The following is a 13,017-nucleotide window of genomic DNA, read 5'->3' on the forward strand; positions in this document are numbered from 1 at the left end:
GTCCTCTGCTGAGGAGGAAGCTGTATCTTCTCCCTCTTCCCAGAGGGATGGCTGTATTGCTGGGCCTGGGGAATCAGCCCGAATAGTCCGCTGAGCTGAAGTCTCTCCTGAAGTGCCTGGCACCTCTCTTTGGCTAGAGAGAGTTAAATGGTTTGCCTTAGAGCTTGTGTGGGGGCCCCTATTCCGTCCATCCACCTCTGTCCCTGGTTGTCCGTGACGACTGGAAAATTCCGCCAGAGAGTCGTGGACTACTTTTTTGAGCAAGGTTGACTGCTGACTCTCGTACTCTTGGTCTCTGGAAAGCTGCCTGAGGCAGTGGCTGCAAACTAGCTTTCCTGGCATCGAGTCATCTCCACATGACCAACATTTGCCTTTTGGGCATTGAGCCCTTTGAGGGAAAGCTGTATGCTTTCTCTTGAGCGTACACTTGCGCCCTTTATACTGGGATCTGCCAGGACTGGAGGAGTCACTCTCTGCCCTGGGAAAATCCTGATGATCCAGAGAGCCTCTGGACCTCCTATAGCGGGAATGTGAGCGGCTGGGGCTGAAATAGACAAAAGAAGGCATGCTCATCAGGGCATAACGCATTGCGCAGAAGAGCAAGATCACTTGAGGCTGCCGCGGCCAGTCTAATGGTGGAAGGAAAGCCGCCGCACACCCCTGGAAGCTAAAGGGGGGGAAGGAGGGAAGCCCAAAGGACCTGCTACTGCTATTTCCAAGTATAACAAATAAAAGAGGTGAAACAGGGAGACAAGACAAATACTCCATGTCAAAAAAGGTGAAACCTGAGACAGAATCCATAGGCACACAAACACCATGCGGTCCCAGCTATTGGATCCATAGAAGGCATGCCACAAGAGGGTCACTGTCTCAAATTAGAGAACACCTCCGCCCCAAAAGACCACCAGGAGGGGTTCCCCACCTTGTGGGTGCGTTTAGCAACCTAAGATGTGGACGTGTACATGGGAGAGGCTGAGCCCAGATGGACTCCAACATAGTCGGTGGGTAAGAGCTTACCCTGAGTGTAATGGTCTGTAAGTGTTGATCTTTGAGGACAAAAAGGAGAATGGGGGAGGTTGCTCTCGGCCAGACTTTTATAGAATTGGACAGGTCCTGTGGGTGGATATAGAAGCGGAGCTATAACATATGTATGCTGCCATATTACTTACTTACCTGATCCTCCACTACCCTTCAGATGGTGCTCCCCGACACTCCTATGGTGGACTGTCCCTCTGCATCATCATGCCCAATGCAGGGCTATAGATGCTGCATTGGTTTTGATGACTTCAGGACCCTAGACCGATAGATAGGGAAAAGATGATGTGGGGACAAGTCTAGCAGTGAGCAGTGCGGGGAAAAAGGGGATCGGGTAAGTAGATCTTTTTTTCTATGCCCCCTAGACCTAAGCAAGTATTTAACCCTTGCATTGCAGATGTAGCCTCAATGCAATGGATAATAGTTAGGTTTCCCAGATTTGGGCTTTAAAGCAAGCTTGTACTTTGCTAATTCACGGCAAAGCAATTGGTATGCTTTACCTCCTGCTTTAACAAAGGATATACTTCCTTCACTGTCCCTCTGCTCCATTCAGCAATAGAAGGCAAAGGAAAGATTAGTATTTACAAGTACTTCCATGTATGAAGGTGCATGAAGCTTTCTCTATGTGACCAATCAGTGCTTTCACATGGGGAGTCTATCGCCCTGTGTAGACTAGGACTCAAGTGACTCGTAGCTTCCATAGGACTTTCTTTATTTCCCAGGGACTGAACAGAGCATAGTATATAGTATATCGGAAAGCACATATTATTTAAAAACAACTATTAAGTTCAAATATCAGTGATAAGTGCATTGTTTTCAATGAGTTAAATGACTCATAAATCTGCATTGTGAAAAGGAACAGTAAAGCACAACCACTGTGTAACATGTCATAGCAGAAAAAAGAACATGGTTATGTAAAGGGCAAATATGGCTGCCCCCATGTACTTAAAATGGTTCTTAACTTAACATTTGGATGTACTGCTTATTCCCCTCCTCCTCTAACAATTTTTATTTTGGGTACCAACTCCCATTTTCCCAACACTCTTTTTTTTTTTAAATCAGAGTTAACTTCTTTTAATAATTACAATCTATACATAGAAACAATGTTTTTTGTTTAACATCATGCTGATCTATTTTACATGCATAGGCAATAAAAATATTAAAAAGGCAATACATTCCCATTCAGATGTTGGAAGACAGAAGACAGAAGATGACAGTCAGCAGATTTGGCCTTTTTGCCCTATATAGGGTGAAAAGGGTTAGAAAACCTTTCCAAATTGTCATTGCTCCCCTGTGATAAGTAGTGCAGGAGGTAGTGACCACCACAGTAGACTTTGAGCACCAGGCTCTACCTAAAGTATCTCTTGTGGGTGGACTGATGATTTGAAAACTTGGCATAATTCAAACCATAAGCTTTTATTAAGTAATTATCTTTATTTTAATTCAGTAATGATCCCTGCAAGGCTTCTAGCTATACTAATCAAGAGAGACCTTCCTGAAATCCTAGCAGTCTGCGCAGGCTCAATAGGAAGAGAAGATATATGGGGTGGCACAAATAGAAGTATCTGTAGAAACTCATGGAATCTTACGAAGAATGTATTTTTAGACAGTGAGCTGGCAACATATTGCCTCCTTACCACCTGTCAAACACTTCTGAAAAGTGATCAGAGTGGCAGCACCTGCCACATTTGGGAACCAACTCCCAAACAGACATTTATTATATTGCAGCTTACCAATCCTAGATGTGATGGCTCTTTTTAGGGCTTTCTTTCCCTTATTTTCTCCTGGTAAACTGGCCAATAAGAGAAAAAAACAAAGAATTCCCAGCTCAGATCACCAACCAGTTTGCCGACCAACCAAATTAACCTGTCTAACAGTATGCATTAAAAACAGCGGTAATACAGGGTGCCGTGAAGTGGTCCTGCAGCTTACACATGCGTTTGCATATGTGTGCTAACTAAACCCTTGTTTTTAACGCATACTGTTAGATAGGCTAATTCGGTTGGTTGGCAAAACTGGTTGGTAAATTGATCTGGAAATTCTTAGTTTTTTCCGCACATGCATTGCCCTTTCATGTGCTCTTTGCTATGAAAGCCAGTTATAGGTGGGGGCAGGGGTCATTTTGTTTGTTGTTCATGTGCACTGGTGAGTGGTCACACTGGATGCCTTTGCTGCCATTGTGCTATGAGCTGGGCATCCACTGTGCCCCCAAGTGCCTTTGGGGAGGGTTCGGCTACCTCCAGGCTCACCTGCCCCCTATCTATCTATTAGAATGCATGTGCTTCCACTGTGGAGACTCTTACAAATTAACAGGAGTTAGGACTGCAGGTAATACAGGGTGCTGTGAAGTGGCCCTGCAGCTTTCACATGCGTTTGCAAATGTGTGCTAACTAAACCCCTGCTTTTAACGCATACTGTTAGACAGGTAATTTGGTTGGTCAGCAAACTGGTTGGTGAATTGAGCTGGGAATTCTTTGTTTTTTTCTCACATGCATTGCCATTTCATGTGCTCTTTGCTATGAAGGCCAGTTATAGGTGGGGGCAGCAGCCATTTTGTTTGTTGTTCATGTACACTGGTTAGTGGACACAATGGATGCCTTTGCTGCCATTGTGCTATGAGCTGGGCATCCACTGTGCCCCCAAGTGCCTTTGGGGAGGGTTGGGCTACCTCCAGGCTCACCTGCCCCCTATCTATCCATTAGAGTGCATGTGCTTCCACTGTGGAGACTCTCATAAAATTACAAGAGTTAGGACCGCAGGTAATACAGGGTGCTGTGAAGTGGCCCTGCAGCTTACACATGCGTTTGCAAATGTGTGCTAACTAAACCCCTTTAACGCATACTGTTAGACAGGTAATTCGGTTGGTCAGCAAACTGGTTGGTGAATTGAGCTGGCAATTATTTGTTTTTTTGTAAACTGGCCAATAAGTCTGTAGTTTTTCAACAGAACAAGCTGTCTTGTAGATGTATAAGTTAAGAGATTTGAGACAAACCATTTGCCACTGACAGGGGTGCCTACGATGATCATCTTTTATTTATTCATGTAAAACCTTTACCCCAAAAGAAAAATAACTGTTTGCTGTAACTGCTTATAAAGTGGTATTTGGAGTTTGGCTTCACTTTGTTAGTGTATCTAAATCTGCTAGTACATCTAACACTCCCCTCCCCCAGATTAACAATGATGTTTTCCAAAGGTGCCCCTGTGCTCCTTCACTCAGAGTGGGGGCACTCTAACATAGGAGGTGTTTTATACTTTCTATACATGCAACTCTTATGCAGGCTTTAGACCATATGTACAAGGCCATACAGTGCAATTAGAGGGATACTTTAGAGTTCTAATATTACATTTTAAGTGAGATACTGGGATGATTCTACAGCTACTCCTGTTTATCTTCTCTTCTTACTGACCATTCTATCTTCATTATATAAGAAATTATGCCAACTGTTCTTTTTGTTAAAATTTGTTTTATTACGTTTTTATACACTCTTTTCATCAACCTATGTTCATTAATCTTTAGAATGGAACTACACTGTATCTGAGCACTACAAACCAAAAATGCTATTTAATTAGATTTTAATGTTCAAATAAAACTCCCTCATCCATCTCTGCATGCTTTATTTGGCTAAGAAATCACTTTGAAAAACCCCCTAGTATTTCTGACCGTTGCCAAATGATTTATGTAGCATTTACTTCCTGTCACCCATCTGTCCTTAGCTCAGGCATGCAGGCAGGAGGGTGTGCTTAGCTAAGAAAGCCCCTCCTCCTCCCCTCCTGAAGACTCCTGGGACGCATGATATCATTTGCCTAGGTTTGAAAACCAAGTAGTAACTGAAGAAATGTAAAAGAAAAAACTTTAAAACAAGTAAATATAGTATAACTTCCTATCTATTTCAGAATGCTGGCAGCATAAGAATTCAGAAATAGTGGAAGCTGATTGAGAGAGTAAAGTATTATTTTAAGGAAAATCCCTAAATTGCGTGTACTCTTTCCAAAACAAAACCTTTGAAACAAAAGATATGGCATGGCAAGGCAATAAAAATGTGTAAAAGTCAAATGTTTCAAAAAATAAAGCTTTACAATAAAACTTCAAAGTTAGTATTTAAAACATAACAGTTTACCCCCAAAAGACTTGTGTACTCACCCAGAAGATGAGGTTGAAGATGAACATAGTAATTTTGATGCAAAGCAGGCAGCCGCGTGTCATACTCATCTTCTTGAGTTCTAGAAGTAAAAGAAAAGAGAGATCCAGATATAGGACAATAACTCTGTTCTCCTTTTTGGCTTCCCCCGATGGTTGCTCTTCAGAATTATGTTGCACCCCACTGAATGAACAGCTGTCCGCAACCCCCCAACGTCCTCGGTATACTCCTTTCCATCGTGCCCTACGACCCAGAGGTGGGGAGCTTTGACTGTAGCTGGGGTCGTCACTACTGGAAGTATGCATTCTGTATGAGTTTAGTCTAGTATATCAAAGTCTTAAAGAGTACCCCTATATGTGCTATAATAATCCAGTTTTCAGTGAGCTTGACTTGAAGGGTATACAATAGATTTGTCCATAATGTAATTATGACTTATTACTCAAGATGCAGGTACCCAATGTGCTAAAGAGGGCAGTAGGTGCCTAACCTACTGCTTTTCTACTGTTGTGAATATAGGCATGGGCTTCTTAGGGTCTTCAAAGTTAATATTGGTGCCTAGATTGTACTGTCTCCCATTAATCCGTTATTCACAATTCCACCACTAGTATAGATTTTTACAATAACCTTAGTTCTGCAGAAAAATGGCTTTTTCAAAGCATGTCCGGAATAATCCAAGGTGTTGGGACACCAATGTTCCTAAGAAATGATAGCAGGCAACAAACTCCTTTTCAGACAGGTAATGTCAGTAAAAGCGCAGATTTGGGGAAATGAGCGCTGGCAACTGGAATGGCTTCCAAACTCTACGAGGATGTCCCAAGTTTTAAATAAAGTAACTCAGCAAGCAATTCACTTTTCCGAAAACACAAAGTAAGAGCTTGAACTCTACATAATCAAGTCTTTCCTGTTGCACCAAGCTTTATGCTCCAAGCGGAAGAAGAAAATAAATTATACATATTTGAAAATAGGATATATTTAGGTTACAGTAAGGAGATGAGAACTAACATCATTGTATTTAGTATGATCAAATTCAAATCATTACTGGCTTTGATCTCCTTCACTAGTTTCGCAGAAACCCCCGCTTGGCAGTAGGAAGCCCACGCTAATTAGATATTCGGTCTCCACATACCCTTGGGCTTCCTTTCATGTTGCTTCTGACAAGTTTCAGATAAAAGCCTACGCAGGAATACAAAATATTTGTAAAATAGCAAAGTGGAGGTATTCATTTAAATAACCTACCACGAAGGCTTAAGGGGTTCACAGTATCATGGTGTTACCATGCTGAACAACTAAATGGCCTAGCCACAGCAGAGACCACATGTTGCTATGTATCATTACTGTGTAGATGACCGAGGATGACTTTTACCAACCATAACTTTTACAGCTGGGGTTTTAATGGCTGGAGGTCATAAGAATGGATTTTCTTCTGACAAGCCATAAATCAAATATATAATGTATAGGATAACTGCCAATACACATGAACAAGTAATAATAATAGATGCAAGAAAATGCTCAGATTATCTATAATTGCATCTTAGTTTGAAAATAACCCTAGTAAAATGTCATTGCAAAGGATTTTTTCAGCCAGTGCCATTAGGACTTTGCCATCAATTGTAATAATGGGATAACCATTCAAGAATTGAGAAAGAAATTAAGGTTTGACCTGTAGAAATTTTAAAATTCAGGTAGCAAATATGTTGAAAAACATTGTTGGTGTTTAATATTCAGCCTTTCTATGGTTGACAATTGGAGCAGATAATCCTCAGAGACCTATTGTGTTCTAGGTTAGACAGATAGGCTGAAGATTTTTTTTGTCCACCCCAACTAAAATTTTCAACTCAAAGACAGAAATGATCAGGCACTCTTGAAAATTTGATTGAGTGTAAATTTTTTAAAAATGCTAATAAATCAAAAGGGATTTATACATTCCATGCACATACACTTCATCTTTAGGTAAATTAGGCTGAAAGGAGTAATTGCCGTTATAAGTGGTACTCTGCAATCAATTTTAGAGTAATAATCAAAACCCTGGATATTAATAAAGAAAAAAAATCTGACTTCGAATCGCAGGTGAATTTAGAATTTTCAACAATCTATCAATCATTCATGACCTTTAAAAACAGCAGGCTAGTCTTTACTGCCTTTGTGTCCTGATTACATGTATAAAATCTTTGAAAATTGCACAGCATGTATATTGCTGTAACTCTAAAATGACTACATAATAATATTCTATAATCAATAATCAGCAAGGTGATGCAAAACGTCTGTATTGTCCATACAGCCAAAGTCAGAAATATTTAGCACTGATTTTAATTAATATACTCAAACTCAGAATAGACTGATAAAGTAGTCTATTAATATCCCTTTAAAATTGACAGTCCCCAGTAGGGGAAGTTCAGATTTATGCTAGAAACATCATTATCATTCCACCAGGAAGTGATAGAAGATATCTTAGCTCTTTACTGAGCTTCTGAGCCGAAAGGTAGAACTCTTAAGTATCATGTGCCAGGAGCAAGGTAGAAAAAACATGGCATTACCTAAACACCTTCCTATACATGGCAATGATTAAGCACAAGATGTATGTGTGAAACGCGTCTACGAGACTTCATGCTGGTGTCTTTGGTGTCATCACTTGCAACATTTTGGAAATAAAGATATTTGAAACCTATTGGAATCCCTGGATGTGCGGCTATTTCTTTTCCTACAAGTGTTCCTATACAGTAACCATTAAAAAAATGATGCCAAGTCAATACATTTTATCTCAGTATTTTTGGCAAGCACTCTACTTTTAGGAAACATCTCATAAGGTATCCTTGGAAACTGCCACAAAACTATTTTAATGGCAAAATAGTTTCCTTAGCTACATATGAAAAACATTTAATAAATTAGTTCTGCAAGCTCACATTTAAAGATGAGGCCACCAATAAATAGAGATGTAAAATTGATAATAACAAAACTAAACTTTAAAAGTGAAAAAAGAAATTAACTGATAATTAAACCAATTAATTTGTAATAATTGGGACTTAATATGAGGCACTGCCAAATTTTAAAAGTACCATTATCCAGAGCTACTGCACAAATCTAACACTATTAAAATGAGGTCAACGTCTGTTCATGACACCAAAGATAATGATATTTGATTCATATAAACTTCTAATCTTCTAATGCAAGCAACCGAGTTTTTCTATCCCAACTTAGAACAACATTATCAGTCTTCTTTGGAAGTGAGGGAACATCCAGATTGAGCGAAGTGTTGACATGGTCTTCTTGAAACAGATGGAAGAAGTTAATGAAGACTCAAAGGGAGTGCATACAGATAGAGATGTTAGTTTGGAAAGGCAAGAGTGGAATTCCAAAGTGGTACAAAGAAAAATAAAAAAAGAAAGTGATGGGTCAGAAAGATTAGAACAAGATGGAGAGCAGAGGTCAAGATGTCATGTGGTCCCAACTTGTGTTTAGTTTGGATTCCATGACCAAGCACTTAATCTACTGTATATATCCAGCTGGGAAAAGTCCTCAGTGTGGTCAGTCTTTGTGTATAACAGGATTTTCCGTGATGTGGTTATTTTTAAAGGACAATGCTCTTTTTCATCTGTAGTAGTCTGTAGTAGTCAAAGAGTCAAAGATGAATTCCCCCTGCAGAGCTAGCCACATGATATGCAATAGTCTCCTCGGAGACAGGTCAGTACTCCAGACCACTCGTAGGACATCTGTTCTTCTTAGCTGGAGAGAATGGATTGTCCTTTGCTCCTCACTTACCTTTCTTAGCTTACAGGGCAAAACATTTAGCAGACCCCGAGATAGCTCAAGGGCTTCTCCAGTTTTAGGGACCCTTCTATATAAGGATGCTGAGCCTTGCGCTGCACTTGCATGGCTAACTTATTCAACTGAAATCAGAATCCCCCAAATAGCAGGGGGGAGCTTTGAAACAATGCTAGGTGTATAAAAGAAATCTGGCTTCTTGAGCAAAAATAACCTAAAATAAACCAAAATCCTACAGGGGCCAACGCAGCAAGAGGACAAAAGATTGCAGCGAAGGTGAGTCGCCAGCTGCAGCAGGAACACACTGCATCTTACACAGGCTGGCCAGTCATCAGAGGTTCCCTTTCATTGTTCTGCATTATCAGCAAAGAGCCACTTTCGGAGTTTGCTCTCAGATGCCTCTCCAGCCTTAGTCTTCAGGGAACAGCATGTATTCCGAAAGCGCTTTCCAGCTGCAGCTCATCATTAACCTTATGAAATCCATTATTAACAATTATAAAAGAAAAAAAAAGGAAGGAATTCCATATATGAAATCCCAGAACTGCAGGAGCCTGTGCTAAGCCAATCAAGTGCTTGTTTTTTCTAAAAACAGATTTTTTTTTTTTCTTCCCGAGCGATGATGACAGCTCCAGATCTGGCTGACAACGGTAAGGGAAGCTTGGGAAAGAGAGAGGAGGAAAATATTTGCTGTCGATGCACACAGAGGGTCAAAGATATGTGAGGAGGGAGCAGGGGACCAGGAAATTGGAAAGGCATCAAAGTAGATGTAGACAGAATATAGGAAAATGTATTCAGCGGTACAAAGCAACAACACAGTGGGTTAAAATAGATAAGTGGGACAGATGGGAAGAGACGCATGCAGCATGAGAGGCTGTACTACAGATATATATGTATTCACACATTACATGTAAAATAGGAATTATATTGGATCCAAAGTGGAGCAGCACAGCTTACGGAGGGGTGGGATGTCACCCTGCACTGCAATGCAGCAACTTGTACTTTTGTGTGTAGAAAAACTTACACTGCCACAGGGTCAGTGCTGTGCTCCTTTTCGCTTACGGTTGATCTGGGATATTCAAGGAGCTTTTCTTTTTAACATCAAAGACAAATGGAAGCTGACAGATTCAATACGGGCACCAATTCAGCAGGCTATTCAACCCCTTTCTAAAGTGTGCCAATGGCTGAAATGGGGAAACGGGAGAATGAAAATGATGCAGTAGTTGCCTGTAGCAACCAGATTGGTGGTTTAATCCTCCAGGGTAAGATTGATCTTGGCTGCATGCTCTAAGCAACAGACCTATTTTATTTTGTACTAGACTATTTTTAGATATTAAACATTTTAAAGAAAAAATCATGGCTAAGATCATGGCTTTTGTTAAAAAAAATGTCATCTATATATCCACTTTAACCCCCTTCCTGACCAGGGGGTTTTTTGCGATTTTTTTACTGCATGACTTTAACGGACAATTGCGCGGTCGTGCGACGCTGTACCTAAACTAATTTGACGTCCTTTTTTTCCCACAAACAGAGCTTTCTTTTGGTGGTATTTGATCACCTGTGCGATTTTTACTTTTTGCGCTATAAACAAAAAAAAGCGTAAATTTTGCAAAAACAACAATATTTTTCACATTTTTTTTATATGAAATCCCCCCCCAAAAAAAGTGTAAAAATTAAACTTTTTTAACATTTTAGGCCAATTTTTCTGCTACATATGTTTGGTAAAAAAAATCGCAAAAATCGTATTTTGATTGGTTTGCGCAAAAGTTATTGCGTTTACTAACTAAGGGAAAGATTTCTGTCATTTTAAGTGTTTTTTTTTTAACGCGTAATGGCGGCGATCTGCAATTTTTTTTGCGGTACTGCGACATTGCGGCGGACAGATCGGACCCTTGACTGACATTTTTTATACTTTTGGGGTTACCAGTGACATTACTGCAGTAATCAGTGCTATACATATGCACTGTTACTGCAAAATGACACTGGCAGGGAAGGGGTTAACTTTATTGGGGAAGGAGGGATTAAGTGTGCCCCTAGTTGCGTGCTTTTTACTGTGATTGGACATGGCTACTAGTGTAGGAACAGTGATCAACGGTTCTACATAGTAGAACCGTATGATCACCATTCCTACACAGCCACCTGCCTTTCTCCCTCTGCACCGACGATCGTCGAGTGACCGGCGGACATCGGGTCCGCCGGTCACACGCACGGACTTGCTAGGGAACGAGCCGGGGGGAGGGGGGCGCGGGCCCGCTATTGGCTCCCAAGCAAGTGACAGGCTAGTGACGTATATATACGTCACTTTGCCTGGCCGGGGCTGACTGCCGACGTATATAGTCGTGCGGCGGTCGGCAACCGGATATAGTTCATCTATAGTTGAACAGCAGCATTTTTTAGTGTTCCATCAAAGTTTAATTAATCGATTTTCCCTTAAAATTCCTAAGGCGTCAGATCCCTTTACCATTGTATTTTTAGATATTAACGACTCTGTATCAGAAATAAAATTGATAGCATGAAGCAATACAGCATCTAAGTACACCTACATAGAAATATTAGTCAACTACAGAACTACTGTTCAGGCTAATTGGTTTTGATTGATTATGATTTGTACTAAAATAGATAGGAAAAGGCAGAATCATCAGAAGTTGCTAGTCCACGTGTTGGCAAGCAAATTTTGTCTATCAAAGTGATCCCGTTTTGCTCCACTAACTGACTTTTGTACAGTATGTCTGCCCCATGACATAAGAGCTGAACTCAACTCAAACAGTTAAATGCATGAATAAGTAATAAATAAAGTTCACACCAGATGCATTGGGACTATGGCAGCTATTTGCAGGATAGTCCCCAATGCATAGATAAGGCAAAAATGCTTGGTTTACTACGATGTCATTTTGCACCACAGCAACGCTGTGGCACGCACTGAAAACAGTACTGCATGCAGTACTGTCTTCAGCGAAGCGGGTTGCAATGCAAACCAGCATATCACTATGCCGATGCGGTGAAAAAAAAGGAAACAGTGCGATGCACTGAGATCCAGTGGCGGCTGGTGCATTGGGGGCGCAGGGGCCCCTCTATTCATGCATCCGGCCCCCTAATCTACATGCGGGGCACCGGACGCATGGAGTTCAATGGGGCTTTTTTTTTAACCATGTGATTAGAGCCAGAGGCTCTAATAGGCTAAAAGAAAGGGTGGGCTAAAAAAAAATTGTGTGACAATAGCGAATGAATATTCACTATTGTCACACAGATCCTCCTCCTGGCCAATCAGGAAGCTGGTCCTGAGACCCGTTTCCTGATTGGCCGAAAGAAGAAGCCATGCCATTGGGCATGGAGGAGGAGGGAGAAGAAGCCGAAGCCGCCACCGCCTGCTGCTGCAGATGTCCAGGCAGGGTGAGTGAGCTGGCGGGGGGTCCTGCTGTGGTCTTGCCATGGTCCAGGGGGGGATGGTGTGCAGCCTGGTGTGTTCCGGGGGGGTATGGTGCGGTGCTGTACGTCTGCCGCCCCCCTTGGCCCATGGAGCACCAGCCGCCACTGCTGAGATCAGTACACTGGCATTTTGTCTCCCGGCACACACCAGCAACCATGCCCTCAGCACAGCTACCTGATGTGAATTAGCCCTGAGAGCTTCTTTACCCTCCAAAGCAATTGCAGTTTTGTCCATCTGGTGTTAAGGATTACACAGCTCTGTCACACAGCACAGCCCTGTCTGGCAAGACAGGGGCACAATTTTTCTCTTCTGCAGTTTACAAACATTTAATGGTCTTGGCCCACCCCTTAGCCTGTGACTGGACAAAAAAAGGAAAGGAGAAGACCGATGAGCACATCTCTCTTTCACTCTGTACTCTTCTACTATCAGCATGCTGCTTGCACTGCTTCACAACTGATTGATTCTTTGTGCTGCTTCTCCCTTGAGAAGTCTGGGTTTTGCAGTACAGGGGATGGCAAGAGGCTGATACCAAGCTAAATTCAAGTAATTACACTGCTTGCATTTTAAAAAATATATTTAATAATGTATTAAAGTTATACTAAACACAGTTTGAAGCGATTGTAAAGCTTTATTTTTTTTTCATACTTACTTGCTCTGTGC

The 13,017-nt window shown here is 41.4% G+C and overlaps 1 protein-coding gene across 3 annotated transcripts in view; it reads right to left on the reverse strand.

Annotated features, from left to right (window-relative positions):
• LOC309568012 (tetraspanin-4-like) overlaps nt 1-13,017 on the reverse strand; it is a 202,304-nt gene that overhangs the window by 56,328 nt on the left and 132,959 nt on the right. For 2 of the 3 annotated variants that reach the window (XM_082273579.1, XM_082273580.1), the window contains exon 2: nt 5,177-5,256. In XM_082273579.1, the coding sequence (XP_082129705.1) occupies nt 5,177-5,245 (69 nt within the window). In that variant the 5' untranslated portion in view covers nt 5,246-5,256. Of the gene's footprint in view, nt 1-5,176; nt 5,597-13,017 lie in introns of those variants that run through there. The other variant, XM_082273578.1, reaches the window with a different exon arrangement.

Source organism: Pelophylax lessonae, assembly GCF_965119305.1.
Source record: "Pelophylax lessonae genome assembly, chromosome: 12".
NCBI lineage: Eukaryota > Metazoa > Chordata > Amphibia > Anura > Ranidae > Pelophylax > Pelophylax lessonae.